Genomic DNA, 25,272 nt, shown 5'->3' on the forward strand with positions numbered 1-25,272 from the left:
AAGGAAAGGAGATCTGCTTTGAGCGGTTATTTTTGGTAGTCCAAGAGTCTCAAAATACAAAAGGTAGTTTTATTTTTAAATAGCCGTTTTAATTATAACCGTTAGCACGATTGTCATGATTGCTCACTTTTGGCATAAATAACTTAAGCGGTTGAGAAAATCATAACTTTTACTCTCACTTCATCAAATCTTTCTCTCTCTTTAAGTAAGGCAACTTCCATAACTTCCTTTACTCTCTCCTTCGGAAAATCGATCGCTGACACCAGGTAATTTCGCACTTTTTCGCTCATTTTTTCCTTTGATTCGCTCTATTTTCTCTTCCTCTATCGTTCTCATGGCGCCCAGTAGACGCAGCATTAGGACTTTTGTGAAAAACCAAGAGAAACGAAAGGGAAAGAAAAGCTGTAGAACTAAGGGTAGAAAATGAGGATGAACTGTCAACGATGTCAGAAGAGGACTTTTAAGGTTTTTAGACTTAGGAAATTTGCCTGAGAGTACTGTCATTAGAAATGCTGAACCTGACGAACCCCCAGAGTCGTGTCCCCAAAAATGGGTAGTGCTCTATGAATACCCTTTCAAAATAGGTCTTAGACTTCCTTCACCCCCCTGGCAAGGGATTTAATGCAGATCTACCAAATCAGCCCAGGGTAGATTATGCCCCAAGTCTGGAGGATCCTGAGCTTCATCGACAGGGTGACGGCGTCGTGGGACGAAGCCTTCACCCTTTATGACTTGCTGTTACATTACGAAATTAGGGTCAAAGCGAAAAATAGGATAGCCTTGCATGCAAAGGCGAGGTTAGAGCCTCTGGTCGGGGGGATACAGTCAAATGACAGAGGTTGGAAAAACAGGTTTGTTTTTGTGAAGAGATCGTCGCTAGGGGAAGCTGGGGCGTCTCTGGTTGGTGGCTGGAATACCGAAGGTGTGTTTATTTTTAGTTTTTCTAAATTCATGATGTGTCGTTAACACCATTCTTACATCGTTTCTACTGCAGGTCTTAACCCAAAACTGTTGTCGCATCGCGACGAGTCTCAGAGTCTCTGTGACAAGTTTCTGAAGGTGTCAGAGGAGGACAGGCAGTTCAGAAGGGTTCTTTTTGCTTCTCAAGACAGTTGTTCATCTATGGCTTCTGGTTAGTCTATCTAATTTAAATTTTTCCTCTGCTTTTTATTCTTTAGTAGGATTCTACCATGGAAGGTTTTATACTAACGACTTAATCACTTCCGGACAGGTTCGTCTCAATCGCGTCCTAGGGGGAGTTTGGATGGGCAGGAACTAGCTGAGATGCTGCGCAAGCGCAAGAGGGAGTCCTCTACTGACGCTGCGTCAGCGTCGTCTAAGAAGGAGACAGCGGTTGTCGTCCACTTGGACGACGAGCTGGACGTTGCGTCTAAGACGCGCAAGACTGACTTCCTAGCCCCCCCAGACAAAAGTGGTCCTTCCTATTCTGTGACCGTCCAAATGACTTCATGTCGTTGGAACGGTCCATATGGCCTAAGCAAACAGGTTCCTTTTTCCTAGCGCAATGGAAAGGATCAAGGAACATACTCTTCCTCGCATGATGTCGGATGGGCTGGAACTCCTATTTCAGGTATAGACTTCATTTCCTTTTTCAGACATTATGCCTACTTATGACAATAACTTGTGACTCTCTAAGTGACGCGTATCATATCTTTTTGTGCAGTCTTCTCAACATCTCCTGATGGCTAAGAGGGAGATCTCCTCTCTGCTGAAGGGTCATCTGACCATGAAGCAGAGAATGGAGAAGGCTGAATTGGACGCGAAGTCCAAAAGCGATGAGGTGGAGTCTTGCAAGAAGGCCATGGAGGACATGAAAAAGACTTTGCAGAAGAATGGGGAGGAGCTAGAAGAGATAAGGCAGAGGGCACTAAGTTGGAGGATCTTCTCGTCATGATCACGACGCTCCAAGCGAGCGTCGACGCACAGAAGAACGAGCTGGACATGCTCGAGGCTGAGGTGACGACTAGGGTCAGGGCTAAGCTGATGTACCAGTTTTTAATGAAGAAGATGGCGTCGTGGACGCCACAGAAGGACATTGACCTATACCTCCAGTTCATGGGATCCATGAAGGATCTGATGGACGAAGAGGACTTGGCTGCGACGGCGGATTCTTCATCAAAAGTTGATGAAAACGCCCCGTCTTGCGCTGGGTTCATAGCGTCAAACGTGCCCCCTAACCCCGAAACCGAGAAGGAGGCTCCAACTACTGTCCTCTCCAGCTGAAGCGTCTGAGGAGAAGGAAGCTGAAGAGGTCCCTGCTTTAATTTTTAAGCCCTTTATACCATCCCCCTCTTATCTAAACATTAATCAATCTTTTGTTAAGGTCACTTGAAAGAGTGACCGTTTGTACTGTACTTCTGGGTCACCCATGGGGGTGGCCATAACTGTTTATTGTTTTAAACTCCTTTTTTTTTGGGTCACCTACGGGGTTGACCATTACGTTGATGCTTTGATCTTTGGCAAAATTGTCCTTATGTCTTTGTTTTATATTGCATGCATGTGGTTCGGTCGTTATTCTGACGTTCCTAAAGGATGGTCAGGCGTTTAGTAAGCCATCTTTGGTCGTTCAGACGTAGCGTTTGGACTTAATAAAAGTCATCATTGGTCGCTCAGACGTACCGTTTGGGCTAAACGTCTTTTAGAATACATATATGAAATACATAAAACTTACATGTATTCGTCAGGGAGATGGCTGAAATGTCATGAGTAGTTATCTCTTTAAAATGACTGTGCCCCTGTCATAACGTCAGTTGAGGCAATAGTAGATCAAAACACTTTTTATGGTGGCAAGATGCAAGTCTACCTGGTGCCTTGTTAAAATCGTCGGGACGTTAATAAGTTGAATGGGACAATTTGCCTACAACTCAACAAGTACCCAGTGAGAGAACACTATGGTCGCTAACATCTAGCGACCCAGATATAATAGCATTACCAACTATTCTATATCTCTATGTGTATATATGTATCTCTTTTTTTTTTTTAAAAAAAATAAAAAAAATTGGGAAAACAAAGCTTATCACTTAGCTTTAAAAGTAGTATCGTTTGAGGGTGTGGCATTCCAGCTACGAGGTACGGAGCTTCCGTCACGTCGGACCAATTGGTAGGCTCCATGGCCTACTACTACTTTACTGATTTGATATGGTCCTTCCCACTTCTGACCTAGCTTACCAGCGTTAGCCTCTTGTGTGTTCTGGAATACTTTCCTTAGGACCCAATCTCCTTCGACGAAAGACTTGGCTTGGACGCTTTTGTTAAAGCTCCTCGCTACTATTTGCTGTTGTGCCGCCATGCGCACCAACGCTGCGTCGCGCAACTCCTCAATGGTATCTAGGTCGTTTATCAACTCATCGTTGTTCCGTCGTTCCGTCGCTAGGCTGCATCTCGCAGTTGGGACGCTCACCTCCGAAGGCAAGACAGCCTCGCAACCATAGACTAGTGAGAACGGAGTTTGTCCGGTAGCGGTGTGCGGCGTCGTTCGGTTAGCCCATAAGATGGAAGGCAACGCCTCCGCCCACTTACCTTTCTTGGCTGCGAGCCGCTTCTTTAAAGAGTCAATGATCGTTTTGTTACTGGAGTGAGCCTGTCCATTGGCTTGTGGGTATCTTGGCGTTGACGTTAGCAGCGCTATGCCCCATTCATCGCAGAAGCGTCTTGTCTCGTTGCTGATGAACTGTGACCCGTTGTCGCATACTATCTCGGACGGGACGCCAAACCTGCAAATGATGTTAGTGTATATAAAGGAAATCACTTCCTTATCGCGTACCTGTTGGAAAGAACCTCTTCAATCACACTTAGAAAATAGTCAGTTAGTGCCAACATAAAGACCTTCTGACCTGGGGCTGGAGGTAATTTACCAATATGTCCATGCCCCACTTCATGAAAGGCCAAGGTGTGAGAGTAGGATGCAAAAGTTCACAGGGTTTGTGCGTCATACTGCATGTCGTGACAACTATCCATTTGGCGAAATACCTTATTGCATCTTTCCTCATTGTTGGCCAATAATAGCCCATGCGCAGTACTCTGTTGGACAAGCTGCGTCCTCCTGAATGATTTCCACAAGTGCCATCATGCATGTCCTTCAGGACTTGCCCCTATTGCTCCTTCTCCAAACAGCGTAGGTAGGGGCCTGCGGCAGACTTTTTGAACAGTACTCCTTGAATGAGTACGTATCGCGGCGCCTTGAATTGAATTCTGCGTGCTTCCGCCTTATCTGTTGGGAGTACATCGTTAGCAAGGAAATCATAAAATGGCTTTGTCCAACTGACACTTACTTCCTCGTCGTCAGGGTCGCTTTCTGGTGCGGGATTGTTAACATTTTTGACGACCCCATGATTGTCTCGAGGCTGATCGGTCGTCGTAGCGACAGCGTCCCCGATACTCCTAGAGATAGCAGGGTTTGTCAAATGAACAATAGGGACGGACGTAAACGAAACGTCCTTTAAAGAAGATCCGAGATCTGCCAATGCATCCACTTATGTATTCTGGTCCCTAGGTATCTGCAAAATGTCAAACGAATTAAACACTTTACTTTTACTCTGAGCTATTTCTAAATACATGGCCATTTTAGAGTCTTTTGCTGCGAATTCGCCTTTGACTTGGCTGACTATCAACAGTGAATCGCTGAAGACTTTCAATGCTTTCGCTCCCATGTCCTCTGCTAACGTCATTCCGGCTATGAGCGCCTCGTATTCGGCTTCATTATTCGTCGCTCTAAATTCACAGCAAATGGCTCGCACTATCTTCCCCCCTTATGGTGACTTTAGCACAATGCCTAGACCTGCTGTAACACCCCAGAATTTCAAAGCGGAAACGAAAGAAATAATAATAGTATTAATAGGACGATGGCGGAAACATCGTCTTCTGGGAATGTCACTACTACAAGAAATGCGATTACATAACTAAGTGATAAACCCACATAAGTAAATAGTATAAATAAATTAAATTAATTAGAGTAATAACAAAAAGAGAAAACTAACTCTTCAACTAACTAAAAGTCTAGGCCTGAAACACCTAGCTTTGTAATGCTCACAACTCAACTCGAGCCCAAAACCAAAGGAGAAACCCATCAACATAACCTGCAAAATATACAACAACTTCCACAATCAGTGGGGAGTAACTAGCAGTTCTCCCAGCTCAAATAGAAACATATAATGAACTTAAAAGAAATTAGAAGCAACATCAAAGAACACATTATCAAGATACCGTACTCAGTACGAGGTACAATATTCATAAGCAACCGACCGTACTCACTATGAGGTACAAATTATCATAAGCAACCGACCGTTACTCACTACGAGGTACAAACGACAACCATGCAACAAATGCGGTCAACGATGCAACAAATGCAACAAATGCGGTCCACAAGCTCAAACATAACAGACCATACCGCCTGTGAGTAGACTCATTGGACCATACTGCCCAAGGCCTACGTTGCATATTCGAGGAACCATACCGCCCTTTTCGAATAGCTAGCATATTCGAGGAACCATACCGCCCTTGTCGAATAGCTAAATTCTACGGATCATACCACCCGTAGTGAACCAATGGACCATACCGCCCAAGGTTAAGTAACCAAATCCTAGGACCATACCGCCCTTAGGATAATCAAACACAAACTCCTAGGACCATGCCACCCTTAGGATCATCACACAAATTCCTAGATTCATATCGTTCTTAGGATCACATATATCTAGAACCATACCGTTCTTAAAATCAACTAACGCAAATTCCTAGAACCATACCGTTCATAGGGTCAATCAAACACAAATTCCTAGGACCATACCGTCCGTAGGGTCAATTCAACTCTACAAGCACAAGGTATACACGACAAGGTATACACAAAATCCACCTAATCCAACTTTTATAGGTATACACAACAAGGTACACAAGCAAATCGAATTCACAAACAAACAAGGTTCGAATGTGTGAATGCACAACAAAGCATAAGCCCTCAACATACTCCAAACCAAGCAACCATAGGCTTCCCAACAAAATAGGGCACATACCCTTAATGTAACACTTAAGTCGACCAAACAATACTCAAACACCCTTAGCATACATATCTAAGACCACTCAAGCAAAGGTACACAAGCTGTAGAACAAAAGGAAACAAAAACGCAACAGCACGACTCAAGATGCAGACCCCTCGTCGTGAGGTGCGACGAGCATCGTGGGTCGCGACAGCCAGCCGTCGCGAGTCGTGAACAGCCCACTGCCGTGGCCTGCGAGCTTCGCTCGTTTGCCCACAACAACTCCTTCGAGGCTAACACCAGCCACCCACGCCTACTCTAACCTCAATGACACATCGACACACATGCCAAGCACTTCCACAAACATCCATACTTCACCAATAACAACAACGACAACTAAGATTCCAAGACGCAATCCAAGTAAATCAACCAAAACTTATTCTAACACACTTAGCATACATGCCTAACACAACACCAATCATCCTCACTTGAGGCTAAATCTCATCAACAACGACAACTTCTCAAAATCCAAAGATAACCCAAGTGAACCAATGAATCCATTTAATCACAACAACAACAAGGATACAACTAATCAACAAAACTTAACAAGATGATCATAGTAGAAATCCAAGGTATGAAAACTACACCAACAACCATGAAACTACATATAACTTCAATCATAAAATCCTCTAAGTTCCACCTAGCATGATACTATGTTCTCTAAAGCGATTCTAACAACCTAAGTTCACAATCTATTCTCTATCGAACTAGAATAACGCTAGTTACCTTTTTCTTGAATGGTGAAAAACTCTTATTTTGCACTGCTCTACTCCGATCATGATTTCCGGTGATCAAAATCTTGGATTCCCAATCGCTCCGGACAAAGAAAAGAACAAGATGTTATCAATGTTCTGTCTAAATTGGAAGACGATCAAACGGTTAGATCTCCGGCTATGGTTATTTTCGTGAAGGTGCAACAAGGAACAAAAACCGGATGACTCGTCTGATTGCAACGAAAACTGCAGTCGCTTCTTCCCCTTTATTCAAAAACAAATTATACCACGAGCAAGAGCTTTTTGAGTAGATAGATTTTGACTACTCACACGCTCAATTCGGATAAGAAACGAAGGCGATATGATGCAAAGAAAATGGGTGTGCAGAAATGGACGAAAACCGAGAAGAGAGAAAAACTCTTTCTCTTCCTCTCTAAGGGTTGGACGAAAAGTGGGGTTACAATGCAGCAAAAATCTGATTAATAACCTTCTTAAGAAATGGTTTAAAGGGTTATTACAAAGGTGGGTTAATGGAGAATTAAATAGGGAGTTACAAGAGACTCAAAAGTTAGCTTAATAAGCACGCACCAAAACTCTTCATCATCCACAACATAATTGCTAATTTTCGGCTAGCATGACACGCCACAAGCAATACAACATTTCATCACCCAATTAGTCGGTCCAACAACGTTACAAAAATGCTACGTGATAAAACGGGATCCTAAACGCCCAAATAAATAACGAAACAAATATAACAACCTAAAATAAATATCTAACAACTTAAAATAAATATATATAAATATATCACAACATATAAATATATATACACATTTTCATAACATGTTCCAAAATAATTCAAATAATAAATTATTTATTTTTTTGAAAAGGAAAATACCATTTTAAAATAAACAAACACCAAAAATAAAGGGTTAAAATTACGGGGTGTTACACCTGCACCACGAAAATTAGAAGATCCATCAACAAACAATATCCAGGAATCGTCGTTCACTTGATTAATCTTTGCGACTTCGTCGTCTGCGAGCTTTTCCAGCTCTGGGCTAAAGTCTGCCACAAAATCTGCCAAAGCTTGTGACTTGACAGCGGTTCTGGGATGAAACTGGATATCGTACGCGCTGAGTGCTATTGCCCACTTGCTCATGCGACCTGTCAATTCCGGATGTCGCAAGACAGACTTGATAGGATAATTAGTCATAACACAACAATATGTGTTCGAAATAGTGCCTAAGTTTTTTAACAGCTACGACTATGGCTAAAATGAGCATTTCTAATGAAGAATACCTGGTCTCCGCGTCTAGCAGAGACTTACTGACATAGTAGATTGGTAGCTGTTGGCTCTCCGCTTCCCGCGTCAGGCAGCACTGACGGACACGTTACTTACCGCGAGATAGAGCTGCAACGTTTCCCCGATATTTGTTTTTGACAATAATGGCAGCGATGCTAAGTAGCTTTTAAGTTTTTGCAATGCGTCTTCGTGTTGTTCCGTCCATTCGAAGCCCTTGTTCTTTCTCAGGACGTCATAAAATAGGTGACATTTCTCAGATGACCGGGATATGAAACGATTTATGCACGGCTACGCGACAGTCAACTTTTGCACTTCCTTGACGCTTCGTGGGACTGAATGTTGAGATGGCTTTTATTTGGTCTTCTGTGCTTCAATTCCTCGTTGCGTCACGACGTACCCTAGAAATTTTCCTGCGGACACTCCAAAGGTGCATTTAGTAGGTTTAATTTCATGCCATACCTTCGTAATACGTCGAAAGCCTCCGACAGATGCTGAATGTGATCGTGCTTGCTTGGATTTGACGAGCATATCGTCTGATTACACTTCCATAGTGTCACCCAGTTGATCTTTAAACATTTGATTAATAAGTCGCTGATATGTGGCACCTGCATTTTTCAAACCAGAAGGCATAACCTTGTAACAATATATACCTTTATCGGTAACAAACGCGGTCTTTTCTTGGTCGTCTGGATGCATCAATATTTGGTTGTACCCGAATACGCGTCCATGAAGTTAAAAGCTCGTGACCGGCCGTCGCGTCGACCATTGCATCTATATGAGGGAGGGAAGGATCCTTGGACATGCTTTTTTAATCGTGAAGTCGATAGACTCTCCACTTCCCGTTCTTTTTGCTGACCACCACGACGTTGGCTAGCCAATCTGGGTATTTTACCTCGCGGATTTTCCAGTATCGATCAGTTTCTGGACCTCATCATTGATGACTTGGTTCCTTTCAGGAGCGAACTTGCGTCTCTTCTGCTTTACAGGCTTGTGAGCAGGGTCGACGTTGAGCTTATGCGTAATGACGTCGGGACTGATTCCTGTCATATCTTTATGGGACCAAGCAAAACAATCTTGGTTAGTTTTCAAAAATCAACTAACTGACCTCGTATTTCTTCGACAATGTCGCTCCGATTCGGACGACACGATCGGGGATGGATGGATCGAGCATCACTTCATCCACGTCCTACTCGCTGGGCGCGTCGGAGGCTGACCCATCCTTTAATTGCTAGATAGTCGCTTTTGGGGGTTTGATGACGAACTATAGATTCCCTTGCAGACTTCTGCTCGCCCTTTATTTCTTGGACCCCCATTGGTAGGAAACTTCAGCGATGATGATAGGTTGAAGGGACGGCCTTCATCTTATGTATCCATGGGTCCGAGATGATATTGTACGCTGACGGGCAGTCCACAACGTTGAATCTGGTTGGCAGGTTGACGCCTTTGGCTAGCGTTGGCAGTATGATCTCTCCGACAGTATGTTGAGCCTCTCCACTGAAACCTACCAAAACAGTAGATTTTTTAGTAATATCTTTATCGCACAAACCCATACCTTCGAGGGCGCTTTTGAATATGATGTTGCTGAGCTGCCCCCATCGACTAACACTCGCTTCAACAAGCAGTTGCTGACAGTCAGGGATATGACTAATCCGTCGTGATGCTCCACGTCGCAGACGTCGTCGTCGTCAAAGGTTATCGCCATTGCTTCGAGCTTGCGTTCCTAGCTGACCTGCAAGATTTATAAACGGCGGACGACGGGGTACCCTCTCTTGCTAGCCTTTTGGCTGCGGAATACGTTAGTCCACATACATCAGATCCACCAGAGATAACGTTGATTACCTTTACGTTGTGGGCGACGCAGGGGTCGGTCTGCGCGTATTTCTACCGAAGGACGCTTTACCTTTTCGCTCAAGAGGTCCTTAAGATGCCCCTTATTGAGCATGAACGGACTTCTGTCGCAACGCGATGCACTCTCCGTCTTATGGCCGTGGTCATGATGGAACTGACACCACTTTGATTGATCTTTTTGCGCCTCGGACGGTCGCTCTTTTTTGGCCAACGAACTGGCGCTCCGATTTTGGATAAAGCGTTCACGACACCTCCGACATCAACAGAAAATCCGTAGGAGTCTAGAGCAGGGAAGTTGGGACTCCGTCCTCGCTGTTACCTGCACTTTCAACAACGTCAGTAACATTATTTTACCTGGTTTGAACGGCTATAAGGGTGACTTCGCCAGTTGTTCTTCTTAGGGACGAAAGCCTTCCGATCGCAGGAGTATGGTGCGCGTCGGGTGGATATGGTGTTGAGGATGGCATCGTCTTCCTCCAACCTCATCTGTGCTAACGCTCGCGACTTGACTTCCTCGAACGTCTGGCACGGGTACTTCGTCAGACGATTGTATAGCTTCGACCGCAAGATTAATCCTTTCCTGAAACATTCAATAGCAGTCTTAGTATCAAGATCTTTAATGCTAATCATATTTTTTTTAAAGCGATTATAATAATCGCGAACGGATTCTTTGGGTCCTGCACGACGCCATATAGGTCGCTCGTTCTGCTTTTCCAGGCTGCGACTGCCTTCGAAACTTCTCATAGAACTTATTGACTAGGGTGGAGAAATTGCCAATGCTTCCTGGCTTGAGAGATCCCAGCCACTTGAGAGCGGGACCGGTGAGCGTGGCTCCAAAAGACTTGCACATGCATGCCTCTACCAAATGCCGGGAATTGACGCTTGCCACATCCGTTGTTGTATTACGCGACGTGCTCGCCTGGATCGGTTGAACCATCATAAGTAGCAGCTAAGGTAGGCAGGTTGAGCTTCTTGGGGAACACGGTCCTTGAGATCCTATCAACGAAGGGTGACTCTGCGTAACCGTCGGGATGTTCCACGATGCCTGTTGGGGCTCCAGGGAGCTGGGACATAGCTTCATCAAGCGCTTTTTTGCTTTTCGATTTGAGCCATGCGCTTTGTCATAAGATTCGCTTCTCCTTCACCTTGGTCGTTCTCTTCATTGTTCAAGGGCTCTTCATCCTCGGGCTCTTCGTCTTCTTCAGGCTCTTCATCATCTGACTCAGAGAGATTCCCCATCAAAGGGATGTCGTTCAGATTTTCTCGACGTCGGGTTTTCGAAGCCCTGGACGATGCTAACTCCTCTTGCAATTTCTGGATCCTCTCCTGCGATGTCGTAAAGTCGGTAGTTAGACGCTCGTTAGCTTGCTTTATTTCGAGCATTTCTGCTCTCATTTGTTCGTACTGCCTTCGCATTTCCTCGAGGTTAGGTGTTTCTCCCATTTGACGGATTTTGAATAGTAGATGGTCTGGTTATGCCCCAGGTGGGCGCCAAATTGTTTATGCTAAAATTTATCACTTATGATGAAATTAAAGTTTGGGGACGTGTCAACCAGATGATGTCAAATGTTGCGACAAAAGAATGCAAAGGGGAGTCAAAGGGATGAACACACAAAATGGTGACGCGGAAAACCCCAATGAAGGTGGGTAAAAAACCGCGGGTGGTTGGAGATCCACCAAACTAATATAGTTCACTATCTTTCTCTGTGACTGATTGTCGTTTACAAGAATGCTTAGTTCACTTAATCTCTTTCTCACAATATTGCGTAAAAAACATGTCATTGACTCTCTCTCCCTTTTATTGCCTTCTTCTTTTTTGGCTTTTTCCCCCAACGAATACAAAAATAAATTCACTAATTATTACATTAATCTCTATGCTTGAATCATGGAGAATCTTCTATGCTCACGCTCCTACGTCTTCAATGTTGTCCTCTCTAACGGCTGAATTTATGGCTTATAATGCTCTTGCCTTATTTGGCTGGACCGTTATCATTCAATGCACTGCTCTTAATAGTGCATCCTCAGCTGTATCTTCGGTTTGCATCTTCTGTGTCTTTACGTCAGATGGTACTGCGTCATTGAATCATCGCGTCGTCGCGTCAATGTCATCCTGTCAAAAAATTCAGCCATAACAATGATCATACTCAGAATCACGATCCAAACCAAACAATGTATGCTGAACTAAATCCTGATTAGAGACAGAACATTGAATAATAGTTAAGTTATCAGCAATAACCTTAATCTCACGCAAATAATCATCCATAGACTGCGAATCACTCTTCTTAATATGAGTAAGACAACCCTTCAATTCCATAGAGCGAACCATACTAGCATGCATATATCTAGTTTGTAAACGATTCCAGATTTCCACAGAGGTGGATAAATCATGCACATCAACAAAGACATCACGAAACGTGGCAAAAATCTAGGACATAATCTGTTGATCAACACGTAAATATTCATAGAAGGGAGCATTAGGAATCGAAATACCACGATCATCAATAATAGTAACCGGAGGAATAGAAATAATGCCTTCAACCATACAAGGCAGTTGATGGGAAAGAAGCAAACAACTAATGTGTGTTTTCCACAACAAAAAATCCTTCGGAGAAGAGATAGAGTAATTGTTACCAAATTATTACGGTTTGGAGCGGAGATCTACGGTAATACAAAATAAGCCGACGAGGGAGCCGGAGAGATCGTCGGGATAACGCCAGCAGGTGGCGCAGAATTCGCGCCAGCAAACCCCGGCTGGAAGCATGGTGGATTACGCGACAAGGATGGCGAGACAGCTGATAGGAGCGTCGAACATAGCCCATAAAAAAGGGTGATGAAGCTGCAGTGGCATATGGAGGCTACGAAAGAGGCAGCGTAGGGCTGCGAAGAGACAACGTCAACTGACGACGTGGCGGCGGTGGGGCGCACCGGCGTGGTTGGCGAGGCAGCAGACGAAGTCGCCGGCAGGGGCTGTACATGGGCGGCGGTGATGGCAGAAGCGTTAGTAAAAGGATCCATAATTGGAAAGAAAAAAAAAATTATAGAAAAACCTAGGCTGTGATACCATGTACAAGATTGGAGAATAATTGTTTTAACTTGATTAGGTTAACCTAGCATTCAATATATATATTGTGCTTACAATATAGGCCTACGACTTAGTAAAAGTCCATCCTATCCTTGACATATGATATTACTCTAATATAATCTTTGCAAAGAGCCTATAAACGAGTATATATCCCATAATTTATCAACCGAATAGATATCCCATAATTTATCAACCGATTATATATCACAAAATTTATTTACCACGCGAAGACTATAAAAATTAGGAATTTTTAACTTAAATTGGCCACAATCAAAACTGGTAGTATCAGTTTCCCTTATATTAAACATCACTGGATTATGGATTATCCTGATTATACTATACTAGAAAAAAAATTAAGGAGTATCTTTCATTTTAAGATGAAGTCCCTTATAAAAGAAAAAATTGGCGATTTATCCTTATAAGGGGTGAGACTCCATACCATAAGACCTAAAATCAATGGTGATACCAAGTTACCAACCCCCGAGTCGATCTATCCGCTAATCATTCATTTTCATTTATAGTATACTATACATGTGCGTCCAAGAGATAGTCAAGAATTATTATGGCTTAAATGACATTATAATATCAACTTGATTGCAATGAAAACGACGTCACACTAGCTTGCTAGAGATAAAATCTGAAAAAGTTGACTTGGACGAGATAGTTTTCGACCACTTTCTTTATATATTGATCATGTTCACTGTCCTAATTATGGTTCATTTTAGTAGCATTAAAATGGAGCCCTCTACTATAGCTTTAGAGTTGGTAGAGAAAAAGGAAGGCAGTCACATGCAGTTAAATGAAGATACAGCGCAACACGCCAACAATGGCAAAGGGGGGTTGCTCAGCTGCTTGCTAATCCTCGGTAAATTTCTCTCGCCTATGTTTTCTCATTCAACGAGCTTCTTTAATTCTAAGGTCGTTTTGGATAAGACTTAATTCTAAATTCTAATGTCTTGGCAGTAAAAGAAAAAAAATTAGTTACGACGTTTAGCAATTTTCTGAAAGAAATCCCTTAATTGTATGTATGACAGCTTTGCTAGCGGTCTTGAATCAATTGATTGATACCCAATCGGGTATTCCAACCTATGCACTTGGTAGTTGGTACATAGGTTTATCTATTTGATTTTACTTTGTTAAACCAAACTAATAAATATGGTATAGTGAATTAAGAAGATTATTCTTATAATTAATATCTAATTCCATATATGATAATTCCATGTTACTCCCTAACTCTTTAAATATCAATTATATGTGAGAATTATATCCTTGATTGAACATCCAATCATGTATATCATTTATGTTGAGCAAATGTAAAAACAAATAACTAATCCAATACACTTGGTGTATAAGTTAGAAGAACTCATATCTAATAGGTGTATATCATCAAATTTAATTTCACCAACTTGTAACGATCGTGCGAATTTAATCCTATATACTTCTAATTAACAGGTCGGATATGATTTAATGTTGCTAATAACTAGAATATACATGTAATGTTTATTAATATTGTTACATTATCACATATGATATGTAGGAACAAGTTTGGGCCTAAGTATAGCATCCGGAGCTTGGTATTCCAACTTAATCGTGTTTCTAATCAGTGAGTTTAATGTGAAGAACATCCGCGCTGCTCAGATTAATAACATCTTCAGTGGTTTGATCAATTTCTTCCCGTTCATTGCCGCCATCTTTGCTGATTGTGCTTTCGGATCCTTCTTCGTTACACTCATTTCCTCGATTATCTCATTACTTGTAAGTAATCAGTCCACTAGCCCCTTTTTTTATAATCAACTGTACATACTTTAGCTTTTGGGTATTACTTCCTCTGTTTTTTATACATTCTTCTTATATGTTTGTTTATTTCTAATTATTTGTTTTAATTATCAATAAGTAAAAATTATAAAATGTTGATATTAAAAAAAATTAAGATTTAGACGAATCTAACAAGATCCCATATGACTATGTTTTTCCTAAAATGTAAATCACCAAAGCTAATTAAAGTTTAAATTGTGAATAGTAAACACTATGCAAATGTTGCACTTATTTCGAAACAGATGAAGTATTATTATTATGATTATTATTGTTATTATTATTACTATATATCATTATGATTATCATGAATATTAATACTGTTATTGAGGCTTTATGAAAGTTGGAATTAGTAAGAACTTGTGATGATGAAATGATTATGAATCTGAAGTGATAAAAGAACTCAAGCGATGATTGTGAATATGAAATGATTTCCCAAACCCCTACTTCCCGAAACTTCCACCCCCCACTGAAAGTTGACGCTTATAGGTCGTCGGCGACTGATCTGCCCTCTGGTCGCCGGCGAGCCTTCAATTTCGGCGATCTCCAGCATAAATTGGTACGTATAGTGTTCTGTGGTGCGATTTTTTTGCATCAGCCAGAGGGTGAGTGTTGAACACTCATCGGCGGCACTTGGTCCGTCTGAAGAGTCAGCGTAGGCATCTATCTGCTGAATTTGTTTTCCGTTTATCATAGTGCCGATCTCAGGTGTGTTCTTCCCAAATCTTGTGATTTTAACTTTTTTAAAAGTTGTTGGAGTGAAAGTCATCCTAGTTATTAGAGTGAAAAAATTATTTGGTCTTTGTGGTTTTCATGTCTGGTTAAGCAAGTTTTTTAGGTATGTTTTCATTAGAAGTTTGTGAGAGGTTGAAGGGAGAGCTCCATGAACTCCTTAATAAGGATTGTAACTTATGATTAGATGATAATGAGTTCCTGCATTATGTTCTATATTAGATAATCCCAAGACTTCATTGGATCTAGTTAAGTCATGGAAGGAAGAAGGAAATTCTCGTTTCAGTCATGGAGATATTAATGATGCTTTAGAGTGTTATGGTTTTGCTGGTGTGATGCTTAGCCTAATTGCCTTGGAGGAGAAAGATGCTGCAAGTTTTTGCGAATTACCTTTTTGCATCTTGCTAAATTTAGTTGCTTGTTTCTTGAAGATAAATGAAATTGATCAAGTTGGTCTTCTTTGCTCTATTGTCTTAAGCTTTGACCCGTGCAATGTAAAAGCTTTGTTTAGAAGAGCTAGAGCTTCGGTGGGAATAGGAAGGTGTGATTTAGCTCATTGGGATTTTGCTCCAAGCCTCTAAGATTGACCCATCAAACAAAGAAATTGCTAAGAAATTAAATGAAGTTCAGAGTTTGTTTATTAAGCAGAAGGATCACCCGGTTGGTTTAGGGGTGGAACCATTGACTCCAAGGAAAAAGATGAAGGAACAACATCAGGAAGAAGGCGAATGTTCTATTTAAGGTGAAAGAAGGAGTTAATAATGAGATCCTAAACTTGTTGCAGGGAAGCGTGGTTAAGGACCAAGTTATCTGTGAAGAGAAAGATGGTAAAATGGAGTGCGTAAATGAGAGTGTGAGTGATTCCAAAAACAGAAACCCAAATCAGGCGGAGCCTAAACATCGGTTCATTAACCAAAGAAGGCCAGGCTCCTCATTACAATTGTCTAAAAACATTACTCAATTGTTGAGGGAAGGTAAATCAGTGCAATTGTATAATCCAAAATCAGGGTCATTTATGGTAGTCCGAGTTGCTCATTTACCAAAAGGAGGCGCTAACGGGAAAACTACAATGCAAGACGGTCAGTTGCAACAACATTGTTCTGGTCCTGTGAATGAGCATAGTCGCCCTAACAGAGGGGATGGAGTCATTAATCCCAACCTAGCCCACCATGAAAGTGAAGATCTATTGATGAAAAGTATGGAGCCCAAGTCAAACAGCGATATTGAAAAGGAGATATCAGTTAGTGGGCTCCAAATGGCACAATAGAGCTCATTTGTTTCATCGGGATTTGCAATTAATGGATATATTGCATTAGACTCCAAGGAAACTAAAGGCCGGGAAAAGCGTAGCAAAAAGCCCAACCTCGAATAGGGAATTCCATGAGAACCCTAAAGAATTGTTGCAAGAAAAATTCCTATTTCCTTCCTAAGTTTGATTTTATTAGCATGTTACATGCTGGAATGAAGAGGAAAGCTGGTTTCAGTGTAGATCCCTCCCAAAGCTCGAGGAAAAAGCCTGCCTCAAGTTCTTGTGTTGCTAGCAATAAGTCAGTTATCAATAATGTGTTAAGTCCTAGTTTGCAATCAGATGTTCGTAGTGAGTCAGATGTCAGTAGTGCATCATGTTCTAGACTGGAGTCGTTTTGTCTTGTAAGTTAATGTTCATCGAGTCCTAAAATAAATGAAGTCCACAACCTAGCCCTAAAAGGTAGGTAAACGATCAGCTCACTTGTAGTTTATTGTTGTTATTAATGCATGCTCTTGCTGGCAAAAAAAAAAAAGTTTTCTTATTTGGGGTAATTGGCCTACCAAAATGTACTATTTTTTCAATTTTTTCATTATTTTACATTAAATGGATCAAAAGGTACCCTTCAAAAAAATTAAAATTGGCATTGTCTAAACTCTTGTATACTGAGATGTAGCAATTAAAAACAAAACGGAAAGAGTATATCTACACCAAGTATTTATTACTACATAGTCCATTTTGAAATAAGTAATACTTTCTTCGTCATTTATTAAACGCTACAGGTAAGGGAGACACACATATTAAGGAATGTAAATTCTAACTGATGCAGTCGGAATTATCAAAGGAAAAGCGAGCAATATTCCTATAACGAACAGAGAGATTTACGAGAGACAAAATTTGTAAAAACATGGGAATCCACCAGAAAAAGAGTAAAACTCTTAAATATTAGTATTAAGATAAAAACTGCATTTTAGTGACGGCTAATAATGTTTAAATAGTCTAAACAAAACCCTAATATGAAGATTTGGAAATAGCAAATTCGGAAATAATTAAAATGTTGTTTTTGAACCTAAACAAACTCAGATGGCTTAAAAAGCTCGTAGGTCACAATGTTGTGAAATGGACTTGTTGGCCCATTTCCATTTCCGAAAAGGTATTTTATTCGATATTGGAAGCCCAACTAGTAGAAATCATTTCAAACTTTTTTGGCGATGGACGTCTTCGTCAAACTTCGCACCTAACCTTCCTACGTCACTAACATATGCCTATCAATCTAGAATCAATCTCAATAATAATAGAACAACGAATTGAAGATAACAATAAGTAGACACAAATGAATTTTAACATGGAAACCCGAGACCCGGGAATATAACTACGAATATGCACTAGGAATCAAAGATGAATAAGTGATGATTACAAGCTCTCAAGGATATCGACTAAAGCTCTCTTTCTAATATTGAGAATAATTAAAAAAAATATTCTATAAGAGAGTATTTATAGTTTAGGGTTTAATTAGCTTTCGTAATAAACTAAATAAACTAATTTAGTGAAATAAATAAGGAAAAAGTTACGACAAAGAAGTAATGCGGGAGGTTGCGACTTCTCTAGCCATCCTGCCGGCACGGCCACCAACCTGCATGATGGCAGTTTCTCAAGCTTATTCGAGCCTCCTTGGTTGCGGGCGCGGGATGTGTCAAGGGTAAAGCATGTGAGCTGCTGTGAGCTCGATGCCTCATGTCTCGATGCTTCTTTTGCTTCGTGTATCAACACATAAATACACACCTCACACACACACACCCCTCCAATGCAAGTCTTCCTGCTACCATCTCTAAACACCATTACCCAACAATATCCCACTTGGAGATCAGTAAAAATGAAGACACTCCTAGAAAATATAGCCATCACATCATCTTTTCAATTCCTAATGCACCACCACCTTTAACAATAACCGTAGGCAAACCAAGGATTTGCAAAACCTTAGTTTTGAGTACCCAGTCTTGGTAATTATATTTGTTGGATTCTTAGAATCCAACACCTCCTCTTCCACCAAACTACAAATGTAGTGAAAGCGAGGTAGAGTGTTTGGTCCTACAATGTTACATATGATTCTTAGCCAAATGCATCGCACTTTGACTATCATTGTAAAGTATAGCTCGTTCTTGACGTATCCCCATCTCATCAAAGAAACCGATAAGCCATTCCATCTCCTTACTTGGCTCCGATAGAGCCACATACTCGGACTATGTAGTAGACAAAGACATACACTTCTAGATATTGGACATCTAACTAATTGCAGTATCACCAACAGTAGAGACGTACCCAAAGTGATTTTTCTTGTTATATCTCCACTAATACCAGCATCAACGAACCCTTAAGCTTAAGCTTCACTTCTTTCTTTCAAAAGCAAAGCCCCATACTAGAAGTGCCCATCAAATATCTATATAACCACTTCATATCTTTCTAGTGTTTCAATCCGATATTAGAAAACAAACCTACTCACACCTCCCACTGCAAAAGCAACGTCGGGCCTAGTGCAAACCATATCATACATCAGACTACCAACTGCAGAAGCATAAGGACCAATGGTCATATGCTCCTTTTCTTCATTGTTGTAGGTGAATCCTCCCTTACCAATTTGAAATCGCTCGAAAGCGAAGAATTCCTAGGCTTAGCATCTTGCATATTAAATCTATTAAGCACCTTGAGAATATACTAAACCTGAGTTAAGTTCAACATGCCCGTGGAACTATCTCTGAAAAACCTCATGCCCACTATTTATGTAGCTGCACCCAAATCCTTCGTCTCCTATTTCTTTGACAGTTTCTTCTTTACAACATTAACAACTTACATACTTATACCAACAATCAGCATATTATTAACTTATAGAATTAAGTAAACATAATCATTTCCATACTTGTGATAATAGCAACAATGATCGCTATGAGCCCTTAAGAAACGCTAATATGTAGAGGGTTATTTGAGTTTGCACACCAAGTTCTCCTTCTCGAGAACTTTAAACCCATCTAGTTGCTTCATGTATGTCTCCTCCTTCATATCACCATGTAGACACGCGATCTTTACATCCATCTATTCCAAGAACAAATTCTCTTAAGCAACAATAGCCAATAAAATGCCAATAGTAGTAAATTTTACAACTGGAGAAAAGATCTCATTGTAGTCAATACCCTCCTGTTGTAGAAACCCCTTCACCAACAATCTCACCTTGTACCTAATACTCCCATCAAGCTCCTTTTTCAATCTGAAAACCCATTTGTTGCTAAGTGCTCTCTTTCTTGCACCACTCATGTCTTATTCTTTTTCAGGGATTATATCTCATCTTTCATGGCTAAGTCCCACTTAGATAAATCAATCGAATTAACATCTTCTTTATAGGATTCTGGGTCACCTACATCAGTTAGTAACAAATAATACATAGAAGGTGAATATTAAATATGTGCTTTGATCCCTCGTGCAGACTTCTTTAGGTCAAACTATGAGACTATTCTCCTTGTACTATAACTGGAGCATGTAACTAGTGTGCTAGGAACAATATCAACATCTGAATCACCAATCTATTTTACATCCGACTCTCCCGAGTTTGATCTTCTAGGAGTATAAATCTCATCATCATGCTGTTCAATCCATTATGGAAATTGTAATATTAACATCTTCATGAGGAATGCCCTCCAACTTAACGAACTCCTCCTTCTCAACTCTCACTAGTTTAGTAACATTAGACTCAACACCATACACATCCTTGTATAACTTTATTTCATTAAAAGTCACATCATAGTGCCTCAAAATGTTTCTACTTTCTCAAAATCGATACCCATACTTCTCAGAACCATACCCATAAAGAAACATTTAACAGCTTTTGGGTCTCAGTTGTCCCTATTCTCAGTTTGAACATAAGCAATACAACCAAAAAGTTTCAAGTAAGAAAGATTTAACTCCTTCCTCCTCCATACTTCTTCAGTTCTTGAATTTCGAAGGAACTAAAGGCCTTCTATTGATCAAGAAAGCTGATGTACTGACTGAATCTGCCCATAATGTCTTAGGTAACCATGCATGCAACCTCATACTTCTGGCTCTCTCCAGAACTAACATGTTCATCCTCTCCGCAACCCCATTTTGTCGAGATTTTCGTAGAATATTACTCTTCAAAATGATGTTATTTTCCTCACAAAGTTTCTTGTACCATTCCAACTCATACTCACCTCCATTATCAGAATTAATGCACTTTTATCTTTTTATCAGTCTCATTCTCGACTTTAGCTTTCCACTTCTTAAAAGTTACATGAAGTTGAGATTTTATCTTCATGAAGTAGACCCACATTTTCTTGTTGTAGTCATCAATGAAGGTAACAAAATATTGTGAGCCTCCAAGGGATTTGATTGGAGAAGGACCTCATAAATCAATGTGCAGCAACTCTAGCTTCTTATTCTCAATTGTTATTGGCTTTTGTGAAAGAAACTTCTTCTGCTTGCCATAGACGAAACTCTCATAAAATTCCATATCAACTTTTCTCAATCTTGACTACTTACCACTCGAAGCTAAAATCTTCATCCCTTTCTCACTCATGTGACTAAGTCTAGTATGTCATAACTTGGTCTCATCCGTTGTGATTGCAGCCAATATGTCCTTACACTCTACAGTAGTGTACAATGTGTCGACCTTGGTTCCTCAAGCCAAGTTCATGGAACCCTTAGAGATTTTCCATCTCCTCTCCCCTCTCCGAACACAGTCATGTAACCACTTGAGTCAAACTAAACCACAAAAATCATATTCTTTCTTGGGCCTGGAATGTACCTAACATCCTTTAGTTTCCAAGTGCCCCCCCATCCTAGTCAAAATGATCACATCTCCCTTTCTCTCATTTTCCAAGGCTTTATCATTAGCAAGATAAACCTTATCCAACTTCTTTGACTTGAACTTACGGAACAAATCCTTACAAGGTGAAGAATGAAAAGATCCACCTGAATCAAGTATCTATGACTCTATGGGACTATTAACGCTCAGCACCAAAGTGTCCCCAATCTCATCAATTGCAGAAAAATTAATGTGTTAGAATCACTGTCTTGCTTTTCTTTGTGGTTAGGCTTGCCACCCTTTTTCTTAGGTTTTGGACACTCCCTCTTTGGATGATCCTTCCTCCCATAACACCAGCTAACATATCAGATCTGCCATATTTGTATCTAATAATGATAAAATTGAATGAAAATCGCGGTTTTGATGCACTTCTTTTAACTAGTAGCTTTCTACATCAAATATACAACTTATTACATAAAGTAACAATAGGAGTAAGTTTTATGTTGCTAACCAAATATAGGACATACGAAAACTCATGACATTGTTCAACCACTCACTGGATTTTTTTAAAAAAATGCTTCACTAATTCCAGAGTTTTTATCTAGTATTGCATCATTCGGTACCAGATCAATAACTTTCGATAATTACAGGTTTTATTATTGCCATTAACTGATAAGTTTCATTTACTTTCAGGGAGTAGTTATGTTTACCTTCATAGTAACAATCAAGTCTCTCAAGCCACCTACATGTGCTCTTACCTCGGTGTGTGTACCTCCAACAACAATGCAGTACTCTGTTCTTTACATAGCTTTAACCCTGGCATCGCTTGGACTTGGAGGCACACGGTTTATACTAGCAACTATGGGAGCAGATCAATTGGACAAGCCTAAGCAACAAGCAAGTTTCTTCAATTGGTTTGTGTGTGTGTTATATATTAGTTGGATCATAGGATACACCCTCTTTATTTATATTCAAACTAGTGTGAGTTGGGCACTTTCATTTGCCATAGCCCTTGCTGCAAATGTGGTTGCTGTTATCCTATTCTTGCTCGGATCACGGATTTATCGAAAATTGCCGCCACAAGGAAGCCCTTTCACTAGCATAGCAAGGGTTTTCGTTGTAGCTTTTAGAAACATGAAAGTAGTAAAACCAACTCATGGAGAAGATTGTTATCTTCATGAAAGCGAAGATGCAAAATTGACCTCTGCAGCTCCTACAAAAAGTCTTAGGTATATATTTGTCCACTTATATAAGCATGTTGATTCCTCTCTACACAAAAGTTTATCATAAAACTAAAAGAACTAGAAGACTTCAAGAAGCTAACTTATATTTCATTTTATCAAAGGTTCTTAAATCGAGCAGCACTAAGAAAGCAAGGTGACAACCATATAATGGACACCACAACAAAATCATGGAGCCAATGCACAGTGGAAGAAGTAGAAGACCTAAAGAAGCTAATCAAAATCATGCCATTATGGTCAAGTAGCATTTTTCTAAGTGGTGCAATTGGAGTTATTATCAGCTTCACTGTGCTCATGGCACTAGTCATGGACAGAAGAGTAGGATCTGATATGAACATCCCAGCAGGAACTTTTACAGTGGTCACCCTAATATTTACAGCCCTCACTTCCTCGACACTCGATCGAATTATATACCCTACATACAAGAAGATCACTGGCAAACGACTGACATACATACAAGGGATTGGACTTGGCCATATTAGCAACATTTTTGGCGCGATAGGCTTTGCTCTGATTGAGAGAAGACGACTCAAATTGGTGGAGATATACCATTTGACCGACCAGCCAAATGCAATGGCACCATTGTCTGCATTATGGCTAGTATTTCCATTAGCAATAATGGGTATTGGAGAAGGATTCTACTTTTCACCAGAGGTAGCATTGTATTATGAAGAATTTCCAAAGTCACTAAGAAGTACATCAACTGCAATGATATCATTACATATTGCGGCTGGTTATTATCTTAGTACAGCATTTATTGATTTGGTAGGTCGAACAAGTGCTTGGCTACCAAATGATATAAATTATGGTAGGATTGATAATGCTTGTTGGGTTCTTGCAATTCTGACAACTTTGAACTTTACTTACTTTCTTGTATGTGCCATATTGTATAAGCCTAATAACCCCGATTTGTCATTAAATAATGGTAATAATATTAATGTCTAGTTGAGAATTCCGCCTTGTTGTAATAACTTGTACATTTTTTTAGTAGGAAATGAGTTATAGAAAAAAGTTTGTTTAGGGTGAAATTTCTATACAAATGATTGAATATAAATTGGAAAAGAGCTAAATTGCCATGACAAGAAAGAAAGCAAACTTCGAGTTATGAAAAAGTGTAAATACAATATTAAGGAGATAGGATCACTGTTTAGTTTAAAAGGAAAAGAGTTTATGTTATCAAGTACCAAAAAAAAAAACTCAAAAATAACAGATTAAAAAGGTGTTAATGTTACACTCAAGATAAAGGAGCGGTCTTCGATCTTCTTTTCACATATTATACTTAATTTACAAAAATGCCAAAATAGCTTTATAATTCAGTGTACATACATGAATGAAAAATATCTCCTTATGAGCCCATGAACTCAAAGGTTAACATGCTAGCTAGCTGAAGAATAGGATCCACACTGGTGTGTACTCAAACAATTACATTAGTAAAGTGATGCTTGAGGAAGCAATAACACTTTCACAACTAGTTAATAAAAAACATTTTTCATTAATGTAAATTAGCTCAGTTGTTGTTTACAATGTTGTCTTCCAAATACGAGTTTCTCTAAGGCTCGTAATGTTCTTTAATAACCAAAATATTTAGGTTCAATGTAAATGAGGAGTAATATGAGTTCAATTGCAATTGCAAGTTAAAACCTTAATGATTTACATTACGACCCTGTTTGGCAATTAGCGGATAGATGTTAGTTGTTCGTTGATTGTATTAGCTGATTGTATTAGTTGTTTGTATAAAGGTGTTTGATAAGTAGTTGATTACTACATAATTGTGTAAAATGACATGTGCATAATTTATCGTTGTACATTTTGTTGTTTATTAATGTAATCCTGCACTTATGACATAAATGGAATTGGCTCACTCATTTCCAAACCTCTAACGTAAAAAATATCATCCCACTAACTTTTTCAAAACGTTTGTTTTGTGCCCAATAAGCTAAAAACACCTCTTTTTACCAAATATTCAAATTAGATGATTGAATAGTCAAATCCTCGAATATGAGTTCAACCATTTATTATGCCCCAAACCTCTTTTTTTCCAAACAAGACCTACATGCCATTGTAAATTTACACAAATTTGAAAATGCACAAGGTTGCACCTTCGTCTATGTGCGCACGGTACAAATTAAAACGGTGTCGTTTTGTTATGTATTGAGGGACACAAATCAATTCTCTTTCCTCAACTGTTTTAGCACATGTGGCAAATGTAACAACATCTAGTTTATGTCTGTTAACATTGTAGTATAATGAACACACACTATTAGTGATTGAACATTTGCAATTTCGCAATGACCATTTATGAATTATATTGTCAAACTTTTAATTATTTTTAAAACCAAAAAAACAAAAGAACATCTAGTTGTTCCAATAAAAAAAATGTAGTCTAATATATTTGTTCAATGAACATTTGCAATTTCGGAATGAATATTTTCGAA

At 40.0% G+C, this 25,272-nt stretch overlaps 2 protein-coding genes across 2 annotated transcripts; both read left to right on the top strand.

Moving 5' to 3' along the window:
• The first annotated feature begins 654 nt into the window (after positions 1-654).
• On the top strand, positions 655-1,521 carry LOC130590501 (uncharacterized). Its single transcript, XM_057392966.1, has 3 exons — positions 655-922; positions 995-1,132; positions 1,232-1,521. The coding sequence occupies exons 1-3, from the start codon at positions 655-657 to the stop codon at positions 1,519-1,521; spliced, it is 696 nt and encodes a 231-aa protein (XP_057248949.1).
• Positions 1,522-13,676: 12,155 nt separating this feature from the next.
• LOC104884286 (protein NRT1/ PTR FAMILY 2.7) lies at positions 13,677-23,798 on the top strand. Its single transcript, XM_010668910.4, has 4 exons — positions 13,677-13,861; positions 14,534-14,751; positions 22,290-22,825; positions 22,942-23,798. Exons 1-4 carry the CDS (start codon positions 13,690-13,692, stop codon positions 23,780-23,782), a joined length of 1,767 nt encoding a protein of 588 aa, XP_010667212.1. The 5' UTR covers positions 13,677-13,689; the 3' UTR covers positions 23,783-23,798.
• The last annotated feature ends 1,474 nt before the right edge of the window (positions 23,799-25,272 follow it).

Source organism: Beta vulgaris, chromosome 2, assembly GCF_026745355.1.
Source record: "Beta vulgaris subsp. vulgaris cultivar EL10 chromosome 2, EL10.2, whole genome shotgun sequence".
NCBI lineage: Eukaryota > Viridiplantae > Streptophyta > Magnoliopsida > Caryophyllales > Amaranthaceae > Beta > Beta vulgaris.